At 46.4% G+C, this 21,756-nt stretch overlaps 1 protein-coding gene across 3 annotated transcripts in view; it reads left to right on the plus strand.

Annotated features, from left to right (window-relative positions):
• GLG1 (golgi glycoprotein 1) overlaps nucleotides 1-18,696 on the plus strand; it is a 154,235-nt gene extending 135,539 nt beyond the window's left edge. The window contains exons 18-26 of one of the 3 annotated variants that reach the window (XR_014805455.1): nucleotides 777-869; nucleotides 2,944-3,081; nucleotides 4,940-5,063; nucleotides 6,470-6,612; nucleotides 6,792-6,893; nucleotides 7,991-9,529; nucleotides 10,256-10,721; nucleotides 11,342-11,448; nucleotides 13,411-13,898. Coding sequence is in view for 1 of the 3 variants with exons in the window: in XM_005664351.4 (XP_005664408.3) it covers nucleotides 777-869; nucleotides 2,944-3,081; nucleotides 4,940-5,063; nucleotides 6,470-6,612; nucleotides 6,792-6,893; nucleotides 7,991-8,098; nucleotides 10,601-10,721; nucleotides 11,342-11,448; nucleotides 13,411-13,578 (1,104 nt within the window). In the remaining 2 variants the exon portion in view is untranslated. Of the gene's footprint in view, nucleotides 1-776; nucleotides 870-2,943; nucleotides 3,082-4,939; nucleotides 5,064-6,469; nucleotides 6,613-6,791; nucleotides 6,894-7,990; nucleotides 9,530-10,255; nucleotides 10,722-11,341; nucleotides 11,449-13,410 lie in introns of those variants that run through there. The other 2 variants (XM_005664351.4, XR_014805456.1) reach the window with 2 other exon arrangements.
• Nucleotides 18,697-21,756: the final 3,060 nt, after the last annotated feature.

The following is a 21,756-nucleotide window of genomic DNA, read 5'->3' on the forward strand; positions in this document are numbered from 1 at the left end:
GTATTCATCTTCAGCAGGAAAATAAAAACAAGAGTCATCAAGATCCTTCCCCTCAGTTGGCTGTGTCACTGTGAGATCTGTGCTGCCTCCATGAACAGCTCTCATAATCAAGGTCAAGTGGATGTTGGGAAGCCAGCCACAGTGAGCACTATAAGAGGACACCTCTCACTTTACTTTTGAGGTTAAGCCCAAGCCATGTTAAGACAACTAAAACTATGTTTTAGTATGTTTTATATTATGAATCACACTTATTTCACCTCAGCCTAAGCAAAAACTAGTAATAGATACCAGACACCATTAATATCCCAGAAGCAGCATTACCAGATTTTCATATATTCTGGTAGTGATTCACTGATAATTATGTTCAAGTGGAGCGAGTCTAAACATCCTTCTATAACAGAAACTTAGGGTCCCTAGATCTGAACCTGGCTCTTTCAGTAAAATAATAATAATAAAAGTAGAATCCTACATTTATATAATGGCTTTAGCTTTCAGAGTGGTTTCCACGTCACATTATCTTATTTCATCTCACAGTAGTCCTGTGAAGGGGTCAGGGGAGATGGTAGCTTTTTCATTTTGCAAAGAAAGTCTGAGGCCATGTAGCTAGTTAGTGGCAGAACTGAAACTCAGTCCTCTTACTGCAGTGACCACACTGCTGCCACTTAGCGTAGAAGTTAAGACAAGACAGGATCTAATCAACAAATAAGTATATAGAGTGTTTGACCTCTCCAGCTGAAAGTAAGGTCACTTTTCCATGCTGGTTCGCACTCCTACAGACAGAGGACATCCGTTTGGAACCAGATCTGTATGAAGCCTGCAAAAGTGACATCAAGAACCACTGTTCCACTGTGCAGTATGGCAATGCTCAGGTAACTTTTCAATAACTGGTTCTCTCCTGTGGGCGAGGCCTCATCACATCCTGTCCAGCCTGATGCTCCAGCTCCCCCACGCTACTTTTCCCAAACAGGCTCCTTTTGCTCACTTTCATTCCTCTTTGTCACCTGTTCATTCTCTTCCCTCTTTCAGGTTGCCTTGTCCTCCCTGACCTTGTCTGCCTAGTAAACTCCTAATGATCTTGCAAATGCCTCCTCCTCTCTAAAGCATTCCCAATATTCTACTCCTCCTACATTTCTTAGTCCCTCATAATCCCATTGCACAAAAGTTCTTAACTAGCAGTCATGTAAGAACCTCCATGGGAGGTTTTTTTACCCCTCATTCACAGGACAAGGCCCTACCTGGAATTGTCAGGAATGAAGTCCAAGCGAGTGCATTTATTTTATTATTTTTTTTTATATTCTCCTGTTGACTCATCTCCCTCTTCTAGTTCAGGGCATTGCTATGGTGCTTTAGCCTTTGAGAAAATGGCTTCGTTGTCTTCTTATGTCTGCTGTTGGTGATGTAGAGACCGAGGTCAGTCTCGGCCTCATTTCTGTGTAATTAATCCACCTTTGAGTGTTTGCTTTATCTTTAATGATCTGTCATTTCAGTGTGATGTAATTAGGTGATAGTTTTTGTTTCCTTTATCCTCTTTGGCTCATTGAGCCTCAGAATTCATGTCTTACTTCAGTTCTGAGACATTCTCCAACATTGTTCTTTTTGGTATTGCCTTCCTTCTCCTTTTTTCTGGAACTCCTGTTAGACATTTGGAACATCTGAATCTGTCCCCCATGTCTCTCAGTTTTTCCTTTACACTTTTCATTTCTTTATCTCTGTACTACATTGAGGTAATTCTTCGTTCTGTATCCCAGCTTCATAATTTATTATTTAGCTCTTGCCATTCTGCTCTTGAGGGAGACCGCAATTGGATTTTATTTTTCATTTCTGTCATCTCTATTTGGCTCTTCTCATAACTCTCTGTTCTTGATTCTGTTTACTCTTCCTTTTTATATTGCTTTGAGAATATTAAATATACATTTGATTGCTCTGTCACCTTTTCCCTTCGGCTTCGAAGCCTTGATTTATTTTATCTATCATCTTGCTTATGGTAGTAGTGGTCCCTAGCTGCATTTGATCCTTGAACAACGTGGGGGTGAGGCGCACCAAACCCCCACATAATTGGAAACGTTTGTATAACTGGTAGTCAGCCGTCCATATACACGAGCCCTCCCTGTCTGAAGTTCCATGTCTGCAGATTCAGCCAACCATAGACCCTGTAGTACTGTAGTTTTTACTACCGAAAAAATTTTGGAAGTTGACCTGCACACTTCAAACCCTTGTTGTTCAAGGGTCAGCTGTATTTGGTGATTTTTCATTGTGCCTTGAGGATTTCATAGAAGAATCATGATTTCATGCTACCACTCTAGCTCCTACAGCTTCCCATCTGTTTTCCTTCTTTATCTTTAATGATCTGTCATTTCAGTGTGATGTAATTAGGTGATAGTTTTTGTTTATCCTGTTTGGCTCATTGAGCCTCAGAATTCATGTCTTACTTCAGTTCTGAGACGTTCTCCAACATTGTTCTTTCTGGTATTGCCTTCCTTCTCCTGTTTTTCTGGAATGTGTCTAACGTTTCTTGTACAGAAGAGGAGATTTTAGGATATACTTAATTCACTCACTTAAAATCTATTCCATTATACTTTATGCTTTTATGTTAACTCACTCATGTTTTTACTGTAGTTGTTAGTATTTAAAAAACTCTGCCCTGTGAGACTACATGGTCTTCAAGGGTAAGGATTGGGTTTGACTCACAAGTGGCATCTAATGTTCTCTTCTCTCTTGTGGTCAATGGTGAATTGAACTGAACTCCCTGGCTTGTGCCTACTGTCTATGCCAAGAGCCTGATGTATGCTCCACAGGAGTCTTGACCAGCAAAAGGAATTAGAAATGGAAAGCACTTGAATAGAGAAATGAGGGCTGCACTAAGAATTGAGTAGTTCATTCAGAATACATGGATTATTAATCCCTGATCCACCCCTTAACTTGGCCATAACTCTTATGCCCTAGATCATTGAATGTCTGAAAGAAAACAAGAAGCAGTTGAGCACCCGTTGCCACCAGAAAGTTTTTAAGCTGCAAGAGACAGAGATGATGGACCCAGAACTAGACTATACACTCATGAGGGTCTGCAAGCAGATGATAAAGGTAAGGGATCCAAAACCAAGAGCTGAGCTCAGCATAAGTCACAATAACAACAGGAGTTCCCACTGTGACTCAGCGGGTTAAGAACCTGCATAGTCTCCATGAGGATATGGGTTTGATCCCTGGCCTTGATCAGTAGGTTAAGGATCCTCCAGCCTTGCCACAAGCAACAGTTGTGACTTGGATCTGGTGTGGTTATGGCTGTGGCGTGGGCCTGCAGCTGCAGCCTACTTTGACCCCTAGCCTGGGAACTTCCGCACGCCAAAGATGCAGCTGTAGAAAGGAAACAAAATAACAACATCAACTTCTTTCAATTTCAGAGAAAATCCGTATAATCTTTCAATTTGTTTTGAAGAGCGAAGGCCTTTCTTCTCAAAGTCTGGTCCGTAGACCAGCAGCATCAGCACCACCTGGGAACGTACAACATTTCAGGCTCTAGCCCTGTCTCTGAGTAAGAAGCTCTGGGAGTGGTGTGTTCTGTTTTCACAAATCCCCAGAGTCCTGACGCAGCTCCACTTTGAGAACCGCTGAGCTGACTGATCTCACTTTGACCTGAGGCACAAGTAAATAGATGTCCATTAAATGCGTTTTGAGGGAGGTTGGTGGTAGGTATACTTAGAAAGCCACCACTGAATGTCCTGATCATCCATCTGCCACCATCAAAGGCTTTTCTGTTCTATAAGCTGTTCTGTTTTGTTTGCTTGCAGCAGGGCTGACTGGAGAGCCTAGCTGTAAATTCCTGGATTTGTCCGCATGTACGGAGATTCAACTTAGAGTGCTAACCCATTATTTTAGCTTCTCTTTAAAATGAAATGATCTCATCCAATCAAGTAAAACTCCAAACGTTGTGAAAGTTAGAAGTCTCTTTAGCTGGGCCCAAAAGGTTGAGTCCTCTGTAAAAGTGGAAATGTCAGGCTCTGATTTGACAGAGCTTTGTCAAGTTTTGATGACTTTGATAAAAATCCATCAGCAATTCACATCCCCGTTACTAAGATATCAGTAGACTCTAATTAATAGACTCTGGATTACCAGACAGAGATGGAGGTTATTACTAGTCCAAAATGGATCTTTGACTTCAAGGACACTTAAAAGTGCACAGAGGCTGGCCCACAGGGTTTGGTAGAATTATAGCTCCTGTAGGTAAAAGATGGATCACGTTGTGTGATGATGGGTAATTCCTCAATTTCCCATTGGAATTGAGTAGGTACACCCGAGGGCCACATGGTTACCTGGTACAGTGTTATGTTCATGCCTAAGCAATGTTTAAGTTCAGGAGATGCTGTGAAATGTAGCATAGCCATCTAAGTAGGGAATCAGTCTTGTGCAAAAGAGGAAACAGGTGGAAAGAAATATGGGAAACAGAGTAAAGATAAAGGGGAACTTGAAACTGGGTGGGTTTTTTCTCCCCCCCAGTTTTTTAGGCCCGCACTCATGGCATTTGGAGGTTTCTAGGCTAAGGGTCAAATCTGAGCTACAGGTGCCAGCCTACACCACAGCCACAGCAACTCAGGATCCAAGCCACATCTTTGACCTACACCACAGCTCATGGCAATGCCGGATCCCTGGCCTACTGAGCGAGGCCAGGGTTCAAACCCTTCCTCATGGATACTAGTTGGGTCCGTTTCCGCTGCACCACGATGGGAACTCCGAAGCTGAGTATTTATTCAGGCTTAGCTGTTTCTCCTGTCCCCGGTGATAACCTTTACGTTGTTTCTGTCGTAAACCCCTCAAAAGATTTAAGAGTGGTAAATAAGGTGTTAATTGCCATATTTTGAGGCTGACCCATTGCCGACTGCACTAAGGAGGCTGACTAATTGCCATATTTGGATAATTGCTTATATAAAATTTTGTCTCTTTGCAGAGATTCTGTCCAGAAGCAGATTCCAAAACTATGTTGCAGTGCTTGAAGCAAAATAAAAACAGTGAATTGATGGATCCCAAATGCAAACAGATGATAACCAAGCGCCAGATTACCCAGAACACAGGTAACCTCTTGCCGTGCGTTTCCTGGTCCCATTTGGTATAACTTGCAAGGAATTGGGTGGACATATCCTTGCCTAGTTAAACTAAAGGTGCTTTGTTGTTCATGAATGTTAAGGAAAGAGATTGAAAGTCATAAGCAAAATGACTTACTCCTTCCTTGAAGACTCTCCAGAAGAATGGAATAAAAGTCATGGGGAAAAGGAGGCTGAAAACATAGAAAAGTGCCTTTGAAGGGCATACAAAAGGAATTAGGACTAGAGTTCCTTGAAAAGGCCAGAGATTTAATAAAACCTCATCCATGTAACAGAAGAATATGTGGACAGTCTAAGAACAGAGGAATTTAATCTCTGAATTGGAGAGACCCTGTAACTTAATGAGCAGAGTGAATTGGATATTCTTTTCTCAAAAATACGTATTATGGAGTTCCCGTTGTGGCTCAGTGGTTAACGAATCCGACTAGGAACCATGAGGTTGGGGGTTCGATCCCTGACCCCTCTCTGTGGGTTAAGGATCCGGTGTTGCCAGGAGCTGTGGTGTAGGTTGCAAACTCGGCTTGAATTCTGTGTTTGCTGTGGCTGTGGCCAGTGGCTACAGCTCCAATTAGACCCCTAGCTGGGGAACCTCCATATGCTGCAGCTGTGCCCTAGAAAAAGACAAAAAATATATATATGTGTGTGTATTATGGGTAAGGTTGCTAATGTCTTGATTTTTATGAGGCCTACTTAGGGTGTTGGTCTCAATAGACCCAGCAGAGCTGCTCCAGAGTAGGATTCCTGGGCTTCTCTTTCACTACGTTATATCACTCATTTAAAACAGTGTAGTGGGGTTCCCATTGTGGCTCAGTGAGTTAAGAACCTGACTAGTATCCTTGAGGATGCGGATTCAATCCCTGGCTTCAGGGGATCTGGTGTTGCCGTGAGTTACGGTGTAGGTTGCAGATGCAGCTTGGATCTTGCATCGCTGTGGCTGTGGTGTAGGCCAGCAGCTGCAGCTCTGATGTGACCCCTAGCCAAGAACCTCCATATGCTGCGAGTGTGGCCCTAAAAAGAAAAAAAAAAAAAAAAAAGGAAACGGTGTTGGTACAAGCTGAGGGGTAGGTCATAGATGCAGCTCAGATCTAGTGTTGCTGCGACTGTGGTGTAGGCCAGCAGCTGCAGCTCCAATTTGACCCATAGCCCAGGAACTTCCATATGCCACAGATGTGACCCTAAAAGGAAAAAAATAATAATAAGGAAAGAAGGAAGGAAACAGAATAGTGAGAGTTCAGTAAACATTTATTGAATGAACAAATAAATCATTGGTTGATTAGTGGTCATTGATACAGTATACCCCCTTTGGGAGGTAGATCTGAAAGCATTGTGAATCCAGATGGAATGTTTAATCACATACTTACCACTTTCTGCTCTAGATTACCGCTTAAACCCTGTGCTGAGGAAAGCCTGTAAAGCTGACATTCCTAAATTCTGCCATGGTATCCTGACTAAGGCCAAGGATGATTCGGAGTTAGAAGGTCAAGTCATCTCTTGCCTCAAACTGAGATACGCTGACCAGGTAAACTGACCTGGGCTTGCCGTAGAAGTGTACTTATGGCACTCACTATGTCTGGCAGTTTTTTTAGTTGGAAGTCCTTAGCTTGCTCCTACTTTTCCCAAGACCTTTTCCAGACCGTCTCCAAGCCAGGACCCAAATAAAAGTTCTAACAGGGACATATTCTTCCTTGTCACATGCAGCGCCTCTCTTCAGACTGTGAGGACCAGATCCGGATTATTATCCAGGAGTCTGCTCTGGATTACCGACTCGATCCTCAGCTCCAGCTACACTGCTCAGATGAGGTAAGATTTGTGTACAAAACTGGTTGTGAACACAGCTAGTCAGAGAAATTTTTATTGGAGAAAAGTTCTTTATTCTTTCCCTTCAGTCCTAAATCCAGGGTTAGTTGAATGCCCATCTTCTAGGCTCCCCATTGTCTGAGTTCCTGGTTCCCTGTAATACTGCATTTGGTTCGGCCTTCGTCCTGTCACTATTCAATTTTGATTCCATAGTTCTCTTTTGAAGAAGAGTTTTCCTTTATCGTATCTACCTATATATGTAGTTTGTTCTTCCCTCTCCTTATTCTGATGGTCAATCCAGAACATCCCTCTACTTGCCAGAAAGCTAGACGTGATCCTTTAATATCTCTAAAGAAGTGCCTATCCTTGTAAATTAGTCGAATTTCTAGCTAGAAGAAGCCACGTGGAGACTTCATTCAACATCCGTCAACTTTAGGAATTCCCGCTGTGGTGCAGTGGGATGACAGGCGTCTCTGGAGCACCAGGACGCAGGTTTGATCCCTGGCCCAGCGCAGTGGGTTAAGGATCTGGTGTTGCCACAGCTGCAGCTCAGATCTGATCCCTGGCCAGGGAACTCCATATGCCAATGGGTGGCCAAAAAAAAAAAGTCAGTTTTATATGAACATATAGCTAAAGCTCTTTCAAAGAGGCTTCCTCATAAAGCTGTCCAAAGAAGGTGAAATTTTAAATCTGTGCCACAGGCTGTATGTCAGGACCTGTGTGTGTGTTTGTGTGTGTTTCCACATTGTGCCTCTGAGTTGACCCTGAACCTCTGTACATGTCAAGCATTTGCTTTTAGTATTTTACTTGGTTGTATGACCTTCTTCCTGAGGAATCAGGGAGTAACCTGCTTTGTGACCAGTTCTGGGACAGTCTGACTGAGGTCTGGGAGTAGACAGCATGAAGATATGTGCACTGATTGCCTTTTGACTCTCTGCCAGTGCCTGTGAAGGAGACAGAGCCTGGCATCCCAAGTGGGGGCGAGGGAGTGAAATCCAGCAGGGTTCCTTTGGAGAAGAGCCCTGGGCACCTGGGTGTGGGAGGATCACCACGTCGACACATTTCAGAGACCAAGGCTTCTTTGTGTGTGTCCTGAGCAGATCGCCAGCCTCTGTGCCGAAGAAGCAGCAGCCCAGGAGCAGACAGGTCAAGTAGAGGAGTGCCTCAAAGTTAACCTGCTCAAAATCAAAACGGAAATGTGTAAAAAGGTAACCACCATCAGTCACCATTCTCTCACTGCATTTCCCTCCTCTCGCTCTTCTTCCTCTTAAAGCTGTAATGTCTACGTCTTTTTTTTTTAATCATTTCAGAGCCTCATCTGCAACATGTGGAAGTTCCTAGGCTAGGGGTCGAATTGGAGCTGCATCTGTGGCCTTTGCCACAGCCACAGCAATGCCAGGTCCAAGCCATGTCTGCAACCTACACCACAGCTCGAGGCAGCACCAGATCCTTAACCTACTGAGAGAGGCCATGGATCAAACCCTCCTCCTCACGGATACTAGTCGGGTTCTTAACCTGCTGATCCACGAGATCTCTTGTACATCTTTCTTTTTTCCCCCACACCTGCAGAAGTCCCTAGGCCAGAGATCGAACCTGCACCACATACATAACCAGAGCCACAGCAGTGACCATGCCAGACCTTTAACCTGCTGAGCCACCAGGGAACTCCTGGAGTCTGTACATCTTAATGATAAAATCTAAACCTTCCTTCCCTGAATTCCATCCTGTTCCCTCTTACCAAACTAATTTGGCTTTTAACTTAAATATTCTTTCACATGTACAAATTGTTTGTGAATATGTCTCGTCCCCACGATGAGACCATTGCTCCAGGACATTGTTTAAGTGCTACACCAAAGCAAACTATCGATTTCAATATACCAGTGATTGTACTGCATTCATAAAAATCAATGAAACTAAAATTTAGTTCATTTCATAAACAACACATAAAAATAAAATTTTGAAATTACAGCTGAGCATACATTATCTTAGATTGAAAGTAAGATAATATATTTGATCTTTTTTAAAAAGCTTTATCCTTTTTCTGAAGTGTTTAAGTGATATCATTATTGAGTCACTGTAAATATGACGTGCGATAGTTTCATCTGCTAGAAGAGTTTTTCTTAATATTTTTTTTAATGTTTAGGGCCACATCTGCAGCGTATGGAGGTTCTCAGGAGGCTGGGGGTCAAATTGGAACCTCAGGTGCCAGCCTACACCATAGCCACAGCAACGCCAGATCCGGGCTGAGTCTGCAACCTACATTGCAGTTCCCTAACGCACGGAATGGGGCCAGGGATCAAACCTGCATTCTCATGGATACTGGTCGGGTTTGTTACTAATGAGCCACAATGGGAACTCAAAAAGTTTCTAAATCCACATCACCTGAGGAATGGTAGGAAGTGGCTAAAAGCCGAATCTAGGTATTTTCCTTTGACTGCTGTTTCATTAATGATCTCATTTAACTTTGAGGAGGACTTTTTGAACAATATTTCACTCTTACTGTTTTGTTTTTATTGTTGCTTTACAGTGTGTTGTGAGAGCAAACTTTTTTTTTTTTTGTCTTTTTGCCTTTTCTAGGGCCACTCCCATGGCATATGGAAGTTCCCAGGCTAGGTGTCGAATTGGAGCTGTAGCCACCGGCCTACACCAGAGCCACAGCAACTCAGGATCCGAGCCGCATCTGTGAACTACACCACAGCTCACACGGCAATGCCGGATCCTTAACCCACTGAGCAAGGCCAGGGATCGAACCCACAACCTCATGGTTCCTAGTCGGATTCGTTAACCACTGAGCCACGACAGGAACTCTGAGAGCAAACTTTTTTATTTAAGAAAGCATTTCTGGCCTGTCCTTACCGCCTATAATTACGTCATGTATAAAAAGAGTCTATAGAGTTGATATCTTTTCTGTATTGTTTATATTCCTATTGTTCAGAACATCTTTAAACTCACATGTGAGTTATTCTTACACTATAAGTTATGCTCTGTTAATTCTTTTTTCCTTTTGAGGATAATGGAGACAAAGTGAAACAGTTTACTTATTTGGGAAGTTATGTAAGACCTTGCTGTTTGGGAATTTTAATATAACTGATTACTCTTTATTTTCAGTTTTCACATTTTCAGACTTCTGAAAGTAGCAAAACAACTATATTAAATCAGTATAAACACTCTCACTTAGTATTTAATAATATGGCATACCGGAATGCCAGAAACCCAGTCCTGCTTTGCTTAGCCATCAGCTTTGCATATGCTAGGTCCCTCAGTTGTATTTACTGAATTAAATTGGATGCTGAAAATCTGCCTTCTAGAGTTCCCATTGTGGCTCAGTGGGTTAAGGACCCAACATAATGTCTGTGAGGATGCAGGTTCGATCCCTGGCCTCACTCAGTGGATTAAGGATCCTGCATTGCCTCAAGCTGCAGTGTAGGTCCCAGATGAGGCTCAGGTCCCGTGTGCTGTGGCGGTGGCATAGATCAAAGGTCCGATTTGACTCCTAACCTGGGAACCTCCATATGCCACAGGTGTGGCCCTAAAAAGAAAAGGAAAAGAAAATCTGCATTCTTGGTAGCATCACCTCCTTGCCTCCTATCTCAGAATAGCCTCTGTTGGCTCAGCTTGCCCTGCTTGACTTTTTTGTCTATAAAGTTTTACAGACAACAGTTCTGATGTATTTCCTCCATAAAAGCTCTCTGATGATCTTCCCTTCCCAGGAAGTGTTAAACATGCTGAAAGAGAGCAAAGCAGACATCTTTGTGGACCCAGTTCTTCACACAGCTTGTGCCCTGGACATTAAGCACCACTGTGCAGCCATCACCCCTGGCCGAGGGCGTCGTAAGTCAGCCTGTTCCCCGACCCTGTCTGAACTGTCTTGGGGGAGGAGCGAAGACTTCCTCTGAGACGTCACTTCAGCTGCTCTGTTCTGTAGCTCCAGCTCACCCGTAGACAGCACCTCTGGGGGCCTGGTTGATGCTGGGACTAGGCCTTTGTAGCCATTTGAATTCAGAAATAATCCTGCAGGGTTGAACTGGTGCAGCCATGACCAGAGGTGAAGATCTGATGAAAAGAGAGGTTGAGTTACTTCTCACGAAAGCAGAAGCTAACATGGCCCCTTCCCCACCTTGTCCAGCCTTGTACGGCTTCACCAGTTTCCTCAATGGCCACGTTGGGCCCAGGAGACAGGTTCTGTGTGAGGTGGAACCTGGGCAGGTGCAAAGTTGTATCTGAGCCATGTGTTTCTAATGAATAAGAGAGGTTTTAAGAGAAACTGTGGATAGCCAACCTTAAGTATTCTTCTCCATGGTGGGTCTTGGGTTAAGTGTCTGTGAATGGATTTTGTTTTGTATAGCTTATAAATCTCAGTTCTCTGGCGGCTAGATGCCCTTCTCCTCAACCTTCCAGAAATTTCTGTCCTGTTCAGTTTCAGGCTCTCCTTAATCTCTTTTCTTGCACAGAAATGTCCTGCCTTATGGAAGCCCTGGAAGATAAGCGGGTGAGGCTACAACCTGAGTGCAAAAAACGCCTCAATGACCGGATTGAAATGTGGAGTTATGCTGCAAAGGTAATGACCCCGAGAATCTTCTGAAGTGGCTGTCTCCTCTGTCAGCTTCCCAATCTCTTTGAGATATTTCACTGGCCTCTTTGTCCTTGTTGTGAGACTGGCAGTATTAAAAAAAAATCCAGAGTTCCCATCGTGGCTCAGTGGTTAATGAATCTGATTAGGAACCATGAGGTTGCAGGTTCGATCCCTGGCCTTGCTCAGTGAGTTAAGGATCCAGCATTGCTGTGAGCTGTGGTGTAGGTTGCAGACGCGGCTTGGATCCCGGTTGCTGTGGCTCTGGCGTAGGCTGGCGGCTACAGCTCCGATTGGACCCCTAGCCTGGGAACCTCCATATGCCACAGGAACAGCCCAAGAAATGGCAAAAAGACAAAAAGACAAAAAAAAAAAAAATCTGCCAGTGCATCTGCAAGACTCCTGGGCTCTGTGAGCCTGGAGCTGTCGTCTCCAGGTGGGGCACCAGAGACATTAATTAGGCTCTTCTTTCCTCATCAGTTTCCTCTTTTGAGCTGCTAAGCATTGCTCCACAGTGATTCCACAGCTTGCTTTGTATGGGCAAATGTTGGGGCTCAAATCGCATTAAGCTAAAGCCCCCTTATTCTGTTCTGGGTACAGGGATGAGCATAGAGGCAGCCCAGACCTCTCTGGCCGCAGCCTCTCAGGCATCCAGACTAAGTTGAGACTTGAAAGAACAGGTCCATGTGCAGCTAGGGACACTTTTGGTCCTGTTTCTGCCATAGCAAGCTACCATAGAGGTCTCCTGGAAGAAGCAGTGTGGAAAACCGAGGATGAAAACTGGCTAGACTCTGTGTGTCCAGGACTGGGGGAGTGGTTATTTCTAGTCAGCCTAAGTCCTGTTTGCAAGTTGTTTTTGGTGTAGGGATGCTGATGATATGATGGTGAGTGGACACAAGATAGAGAATTAGGAATTCCCATCGTGGCTCAGCCAAAATGAATCTGGCTAGTGTCCATGAGAACACGGGTTCAATCCCTGGCCTTGCTCAGTGGGTTAAGGATCCGGCGTTGCTGTGAGCTGTGGTGTAGGTCACAGATGCAGCTTGGATCTGATGTTGCTATGGCTGTGGTGTAGGCTGGCAGCTCTAAATCCAGTTTGACCCCTAGCCTGGAGACTTCCCTATGTCTTTGTGTAGTCCTAAAAAGACAAAGAGAATTAGCCTCTGACACAATCTCAACTTTTCTCTTTGTTCTTAGAAAGGCAGGCACATGTGAAGAAAATCAGTCAGAACATGTAAGAACCTGTGACCTTGTGCAGGTCACTTGACCACTTCCCACCCCTTGGGCCTCTGGGTCTTCATCAGTAACATGGGACTCATGAAATCTATTTGCCAGGATTGGTGTGAGGACTGAGTGACGGAAACATGTTGAGCCCTTGGCAGCACATCTAGTCCTCAGCCTGAGGGCTGTCACTCCGTGGGCGGTGGTGGTCACTGCAGTGAGTTGTATGAAACTCCACTTCTTTGTGTTTGTCTGCATTTTCTAATCTAGTGCAGAGATAGACAGCATCCTGATCAGGAAAAAGAGTTAGGGCTCTGTTTCCTTGTCCCTTGCCCTCCTCTCTCCCCAGAAGAAATGACGTAAGTTAAAGTAAGTGTTGAGGAGTTCCCGTCATGGCTCAGCGATTAATGAACCCAACTAGCATCCACGAGGATTCGGGTTTGATCCTTGGCCCTGCTCGGTGGCTTAAGGATCTGGCGTTGCCATGAGCTGTGATGTAGGTCGAAGATGCGGCTCAGATCTGGCGTTGCTATGGCTGTGGTGTAGGCCAGTGGCTACAGCTCCGATTGAACACCTAGCCTAGAAACCTCCATATGCTGCAGGTATGGCCCTAACAAGACAAAAACATGAAATAATAAAAAGTCAAGTAGATGTTGACGAGGCAGTTTGGGGCAAACATCCCTCCCAGTCCACTTCTCTCTGGGGATGATACTGCTGCGTGTTTTCCAGGTGGCGCCAGCGGATGGCTTCTCGGACCTCGCCATGCAAGTGATGACATCCCCGTCAAAGAACTACATTCTCTCCGTGATCAGTGGGAGCATCTGCATATTGTTCCTGATCGGCCTGATGTGTGGACGTATCACCAAGAGAGTGACACGAGAGCTCAAGGACAGGTAGAGCCGCCTTGACCGCCAGAGGAACCGCCTGTCCAGTGCCCCGTTTGTACAGCCCTCCTGTAGAGTGTACCCACGCACCTCGTCCTTCTGCGAGGTGACACCAGTACCCATGTTAGAGCAGCCGCAGGTACCCACCGCGTTGTCCCACCTCAGACTTGGCCCTTGTCCATGGTGTCCTCCTCCTCGACCATTTGTGCAGCAGCTGGCCGCTTTGGGTATTGCCTTTGTTGGCAGACTTGGGTTTACCTGCCCATAGACAAGTCTCATACCGATGGAACCACCAGTACTTCCAGAACCAACTCACCTGACCTGCAACTCAAATGATTTTTTTTTCTTTTTTTTTTTAAAAAAAAAACAAAAAACAAAAAAAAAGAGAAAATTTTTAAAGAAAGAAAAAAATGTATATAGTAACACATCTCTTCCGGGCTTGATTTGAGCAGTGGGGTTGTTTCTTCTGTGTGACGGTGTACAGTGAAGGCGGGACTTGGGGGGAGCACGCCTCCCAGTGCGCTGTAACTGGGCTGTCTGGCTTGTTTCTCAGAAGCACCGTTGGCCCACGTTGGGGCCATGGACTTCACTGATGAGTGGGAAATGACTAACCAGCCCGCTTCAGGGCTTGTTTTCTTCTGCTGCCACCCTAGTAGAGCCACTGCTGGTCAAGACCCCAAGGCCATGCGTGTTTCTGTGACCGCCTCACCTCAGTGAAGTAGAGTAGGCGCTTCTCTAGGCCACGGGCAGGAGGGTTGGAGAGGGGATCCGAGTGTGCGAAGCCGATCAGTCCACTGATCTGCACTGGAGGCTGGATCCCGAGGCCCAAGGCAGCTGGATCCCAGCAACCTTCCTCCTCCAGGCCAGTGAGGACTCAGCCGTGTTCAGACGGACTCTGCCGGGGTGGCAGTTCCTCCAGAAGTCCTGCGCTTCTCTGGGAAGCCGTGGCTGTGGGAGAGGGAGCAGAGGGCAGGAAGGAGGAGCAGGGGTTCGACTCACTTTGCTTTATTTTTCAGGCCACAATGCAGGTCAGAGACAATGGCTTATAAAGATTTAGCTTGGGCTCGGGGTGTGACTGGCAGTCCAGCCTGACCTTTCTGCAGGCTCAAGGCCACCTTCCCAGACAAGCTTCCTTATGCCTCCTAAGTGGAGAGGGTGTGGAGAGTTACTGCATTAAAAGATGGGGGCTTTTCTCCACTTTTTCTGTCTCCCCATTTGCGGCATACACCCCCTGTCGTAGGCGTTTGGTGACTCGTCAGTCTTGCCTGAGGCTGAGCTTTGTGGAAGCACTGTTCCTGGCTGTCTTCCCCCACCCTCCTCAGCGTAGAGATGACAGGTTCGGGGTGTAACAGGGAGGAGGCAGGCATCACGGTCCAGCCTCGCGCGCCTTGGCTGCACAAGAGGGCGGCGTGTACAGTTGGAGATATATTTATATAATATATATTTTATTAACCTGTTAGACGTCCACAAAGTATTATAAATCACGTGCCTAAAACTGTCCACATAGCCCACGCGCGCTTCCCCGCCCTGCCCCCGCCTCTGTCCACACGTGCTGCGCGACCTTCCCACGTCTGTCTTCCCTGAAAGCGGGTCCGTTGATCCAAAGGACTCCTTGTCTAACCTGACTGACATATATTTGAATACTGTGGTTTCCTTTTTCTTTCTTCTTCCTTTTCACTACCCTTCCCAGAGGCAGTGGGTTCCAAAAGCCAGCTGCACACCCCGCCTAGGATACTGTAAGTCACCAAGGGGAGCGTCAAAGCTGCTCGGTCCCTTCAGTCCTGCTCTTAGGGTCTTCTTGATTCTCAGCAGCTGCCCTGGGACTCTTCAGTCTCATAAAACTTGAAACTCTTGGAGTCTGAACAACACCCCCGGCTACCGCACTGCCGGACTGAACTGAGCCGGCCCAGGTAGTTCACCTCCAGGGTTCCCGCTGGGCTCGAGGGCCTAGGATCGAGGGGTCGGGATGTCATCTGTACACAGGTCCCCACTGACGCGTGTGATGCGGTTTCCAGGATAGAGTACGTGTTCCCCATTTGCTGAGAGCGGGGGTACCATTCTCCTCCTCCGCAGTCTCCCCCCAGTACATGTAAAACACCTCTGTGGTTTAAGATGTCTTGATGCTTTTGTTCTTTCTGAGCTGAGAGATGATCTCAATTGTCTGAAGCAGATCTGGAAGTTTGAAAAGGAGTTTGATTCTTGAAATATTTGTCACCTTTCGAAAGGATCCAAATAGATAGAAGGGATAATGCTGCTGCTGTCTTTGCTCATTGCTAGAAAGCATTTCACCACGCTACTTGGAATAGTTTCACATGACCCATTCTTGAGAGTCCCCGGGAGTGTCCTGAGCAGTTGCCTACGTCCAAGGGGCCCAGCACCATCTGAACCTGCAGCCCGCCAGTCCCCCTTCTGACCGCATTTGGTGTAACAGCACAGGTTCTGGGACACCTCTGGTTACTGGCCTCATAGGTCCTCTTGGGTAAGTTATCTAGTCGAGAACTAATCAAGAAGAAACCATGGCTTTAGTGGAGGAGCTGGTGATGGGCCTCGTTCTTTATCTCCTCTCCTGGTGTCTAGCCCATGATAGTAACAGAAGCAGCGGGTGGGGTTTTTGGCCTGGGCCAAGGCTCTAAGCACTTGCTGAAGATGACAGCAGCCAGGAAACTCATTAGGCCTTGTCATTTCACTCCAGTGTCTCAGGAACTCAGATTTAGTGTCTCCACAATACTCCAGAGGTGCCAGGAAGTCAGAAATGTAGGCAGAATGTCAAGAGCAAGGCTGACTGCTCCCTCTAACGGAGCTTCTCACACAGACGGCAGGCTCGGGGAGGGAGACCTTAACCCTAGTGCCTCCCTGGCCGCTGTTCTTGCCGCTGTCCCAAGAGAAGTCTGCCGGCGAGGTGCGCCAGGATGGGAGGCAAGCACAGGAGCAGGAAGCACTCCAGCAGGAAGGCCCCCCCTCTCAGCATTCCCTCAAACTCTGGTACCACTACCAGGCCCGGTTCTGTGGCTGCCGGCAGCTTGCCCTGAGCCAGTGCATCCGTGGAAGCGAGGGGAATTCTGGTTTTGAGTGAGAAGGTGTGGACTGGTATTTGTGGCAGGTCTTTGGCTGGCTCACCTCATGCACTTCCTCTTCTCAGGGATGCTAAGAGAGGGAGGGAGAGTCTCCTTTCCTAGGTGAGACAGAAGGTTGCCATCGGATTTTACTTGTTCCGTTTTCCTAAGGTCAGGTAGTTAGAGAATCCAGAGATAAAAGGTCATGGCACCCGTCTAGGTTTTAGCAGGCAGAGTGCCGACTTGCTTCCACCTCCCAGGGCAAGACTCCCTCTCTTTGTGTGTGACTTCTGCACCACTTCCAGGCTCCCATCCCCACTAATGTGAGTCACCCGGGAAAGGGGTCGTGGCTTTCTGGGCTTCCTTTCTTAGCTGGTCTCAAGTTCCTCAGAGAAAAGGCCTTGGCTTCCCATTTCTTCCCCTCCCCTCCCCCACCACAAAGCAAACATTCTCTGCATGTCACTTGCTCTGAGCAGGCAGATACAGAGAGGGAGCCTGGAGTGGAGCCCCTTGGAAGCCAGCCAACAGAGCCTGACACATTCAAACTATATGTCAGCCATAGAACAAAAAGAATATGGCGTTTTGAATCATGTGCATTTTCGTATACTTACTTATATCTCAGATTCTTAGGAATTTGAAAAACTTCAGACTCCTTTTATTTATTCTCATCATTTGGAAAACCCCTAAGTAGTTTTTTAAATGCAGGATTGGGAGTTCCCGTCGTGGCTTAACGGTTAATGAATCTGACTGGCATCCATGAGGACGCAAGTTCCATCCCTGGCCTTGCTCAGTGGGTTAAGGATCCGGCGTTGCCATGAGCTGTGATGTAGGTTGCAGACACGGCTCGGATCCTGCGTTGCTGTGGCTCTGGTGTAGGCAGGCAGCTACAGCTCCGATTCGACCTCTAGCCTGGGAACCTCCATATGCCTTGGGTGCGGCCCTAAAAAGCCAAGGAAAAAAAAAAAAAAAGCAGGATTCCAGTGCTCTGAGTTCCCCCCAAGCCTTTAGAGACTCTCCATTCCTGAATCACCTCTTCCCCAGTGGTCTTCAGTTCCCCAAGGGCGTAGGGCCAGAGCCCGTGTTCTGGTCTCTCTCCCCGCTTCCCCTCATTCTCCCTCTCTGTCTCTGACTCTGTCTCCTCCTTCCCCTGCCTCTCTCATTCTTTTTCTCTCTCACTTGCCTTTGCTTTGTCTTCTCTCCAGCTGCACTCCTCTCGGTCCTCCTCTGCACTAGGACAGGGTCACATGTCAAGGCAATCGTGTTTGAAGCCGAATCCCCTTTCCTGCCCAGACCTCAGACAAAAGATAAGTCATGAGCAAACCCAGACTGACCTTCCGGGGTGACACGCTCCCCCAGACCATCTGGTGAGATCGCAGTGGAGACCCAGGGACTGTCGCTGGAGCACAGAGAGAGCACTGTCTTCTCAGGCTGGTGGTGAGGGAAGCCCACGGTGATTTCCTCTCCTTCCCCATCCCCAGGACCCGCCACGACACACAGGTAGGGATGTCGGGAGGCAGGTAGGGATAGCGGGAGACACGCAGTGGGCGAGTCTCCCTGGGCCAGGACAAAGCTGAGATAGTGCCTCTATATTCTGTTTTGCCTTCCGCCCAACACTGACACCTGGACCCCGTAGCCCAGCAGGCCCTGCACCACACATGCTAGATGAACATGTGAACAGCTCCCCCGGTCAGACTGCAGTGCACTGGATGGCACGGCCGACACGAGGGCTGGCAGCCCGAGGCGTCCTGCGTGGCTTCTCCCAGCGCAGTGTTCCCAGGTCAATCCAAGCAGGAAAACAGACTATACAGCAAATGCTGTGTGAGATCTTAGGCCTTTACTTTTATGTTTTTGTTTTTGTTTTTAGAGAAAGAAGGAGAAAAAGAAAAGTAAAATTAACACGCCTCTTTTGTAAATGGTTTTCCTTTCTGTGTATAAAATCCCTGCAGTTCCTTGTTTTTACATGTTCATGCTGTGTAATTTTGAGATGTTACTGAGATTCTGAACATAATGTGCATTTTTTTCTGTACAGATGAAATGGGAGACTTTAATAAAGAGTTTGCAGGTTTTTACTTGTTAAATCTTCTCTGTGCTGACTGGGAGGACCGTCCACCCCCCTGCTCTGCTGGTAGAAGTCTCCTGAGCTGTGAGCCCTGACGGTGAACTTGGCACTGATGTTCAAAACGTAACTGCTAGAATGTCTGTGTTCTTGGCTACTTAGGTCAAGCAGAGTAGGGCTACAGGCCTTTTAGAGGAGAGCGGGAAGCCAGATCTGGAGTTTTTCTGACTCTCAGGCTGATGCGTCCAGAATTACTCATTCTAACTGATGTGTTTAAGCCATGTCATGAGTCTCCTTCCTGTGGGAGCACGTATCTGGAACTTCTTACAGATGTGACGCATGAGCAGCACCGTGTCTCTGGTGGCCCACCTTCTCATTCAGGCCCGGAACTAGGCCGCGTTTATTTTCCAGGCCCTGCTCTGTCCCATAGTCAGTGCTTGCTTCCCCATTCCAACAGCCCAGTCCAGAGGTCATGACACTCCTCCCATGTCTTTTCTTCTCCCTTCCCTCAGCTAAACTAATTTGCATCAGGGCATTAAAAAGTGACAGTTTAGGAGTTCCTGTTGTGGATCAGCGGTTAACAAATCTGACTAGCATCCTTCAGGGTGCAGGTTCAATCCCTGGCCTCTCTCAGTGGGTTAAGGATCCAGCATTGCCGTGAGCTGTGGTGTAGGTTGCAGACGAGGCTCGGGTCCCGCGTTGCTGTGGCTCTGGTGCCGGCCGGTGGCTACAGCTCCGATTCGACCCCTAGCCTGGGAACCTCCATATACCGCGGGAGCAGCCCAAGAAAATGGCAAAAAAAGACAAAAAAATAAAAAAATAATTAAAAAAAATAAAATGTAATACAATGAACTTATTTACAAAACAGAAAGAGACTCAGATTTCAAAATCAAATTTATGGTTACATGTGGAATACACAGGGGAAAGGATAAATCAGAAGTTTAGGATTAACACATACACACTAATATACATACATCATAGATAATCATAGAGTCTGCAGACCCCCAGACAGGCCACCCCTGCGAGCTTTTAGCTTTATTGCTGGGTTTCCACCTCCGTTGCCCAAAACAACAACCCACAGCACAGCAGGGTCTTCTCAAATTACTTGTTAACTACAGAGAACAAACTAGTCCTTTGCAGTGGAGGAGATGCGGCCAAAGCCCATGATCTGTATGAACATCATCAGGAATGGGACGAATAAACATCCCACTCCTGATCGAAAGTACCGAGGGCACAACGTCCTTCCTGTGGCATTTCTGTCAAAAGTGCTGCAGAGTGTGACCCTGGATTGAAAAAACCATTTTTTTTTTTTGTCCCTGCCCAAGGCATACGGAAGTTCCTAGGCCAAGGCTCAAACCCATGCCACAACAGCCACCTGAGCCACTGCAGTAACAATGCTGGATTCTTAACCTGCTGCACCACCAGGGAATTCCCAGAAAACAAACTTTTTTTCGTTACTCAGCACACACTAAGGTAACCTTTATGGAGAATTGTGTCTCTAGGGTTTTTGTTTTTGTTTTTTAATTTTATGGCTGCATCCACAGCACATGGAAGCTCTTGGGCCAGGGGTTGAATCCAAGTGGCAGCTGCACCCACGCCACAGCTGCAGCAACACTGGATCCTCAACACACTGTGCCAGGCCAGGGATTGAACTTGAACCTCCTCAGCGACCCAACCACTGCGTTACAGCAGCAGCTACTAATTGTGCCTCTGGGTTTTAAATGATGCTTCTACGCTACTGAGAACCAGGCAGCCAATAGTAGTTCTTACTTTGTTTTTTGGTTCTTTTTTAAAAGGTTATTTTTGGAGTTCCCATCGTGGCACAGTAGTTAACAAATCTGACTAGGAACCATGAGGTTGTAGGTTTGATCCCTGGCCTTGCTCAGTGGGTTAAGGATCTGGCGTTGCCGTGAGCTGTGGTGTAGGTTGCAGACTCGGCTCAGATCCCATGTTGCCGTGGCTCTGGCGTAGGCCGGTGGCTACAGCTCCGATTTGACCCCTAGCCTGGGAACCTCCACATGCCATGGGAGCGAGCGGTCCTAGAAAAGGCAAAAGGACAAAAAAAAAAAAAAGACATTTATTTTTTCCATTATACTTGATTGAGTACTTTGGTTTTTTTTGTTTGTTTGATTTTTGCTTTTTAGGGGCCACACGCACAGCATATGGAGGTTCCCAGCCTAGGGGTCAGATTGCAGCTATAGCTGTCAGCCTATACCACAGCCACAGCAACGCAGGATCCAAGCCGTGTCTGTGGCCTACACCACAGCTCCCAGCAGCACTGGATCCTTAACCCACTGAGCGAGGCCAAGGATCAAACCCAAAACCTCATGGTTCCTAGTTGGATTCATTTCTGCTGTGCCACGACGGAAACTCCATGTTCTTACTTTGTAAGAATAGTTTGATGCAACCAATAAAGAAGATTTGAATATGGAAAAAAAAAATTTTTTTTTTCAGGGCCGCACCTGTAACATGCAGAAGTTCCCAGGCTAGGGGTCACAAATCAGAGCTACAGCTGCTGGACTATACCACAGCCACATCAACGCAGGATCTGAGCCATGTCTGTGACCCACACCACAGCTCCCAGCAGCACTGGATCTTCAACCCACTGAGCAAGGCCAGGGATCGAACCCGCATCCTCATGGATCCTAGTCAGGTTCATTAACCACTGAGCCATGAAGGGAACTCCTGAAAAAAAAATTTTTTTGACAATTGTATTATGTTACACTAAGACTGATGCCTGACTTATCAGAAATGATAGAAGTCAGAAGACAGTGAAAAGACATATTTAAAGTCCAGGGGTAATAAACTGCCAATGTAGAATTTTTTACCTAGTTGAAGTAGCCTTTAAAACAAAGCTGTTTTCATATAAAGGAAAGCTGAGAGAATTTGTCACTGTAAGACTTGGACAAAAGGAATCCTAAAGGAAAATCTTCAGGCAAAAGAAAAACGATCCTAGATGGATGTATAGAAATGCATGAAAGAAAAAAGACGACTAAAAAAGGTAAATATGTGGTTTAATGTAAGTAAAAATTTAAATAAAATTTTATATTAATTTTAAATAATTTTAAAATTAGGCATGAGT

The sequence above is a fragment of the Sus scrofa genome, chromosome 6, assembly GCF_054392235.1.
Source record: "Sus scrofa isolate SSC_HxYL_T2T_F1_AM1 chromosome 6, Sscrofa_HxYL_maternal_Yorkshire_Landrace_v2.0, whole genome shotgun sequence".
NCBI classification, from domain to species: domain Eukaryota; kingdom Metazoa; phylum Chordata; class Mammalia; order Artiodactyla; family Suidae; genus Sus; species Sus scrofa.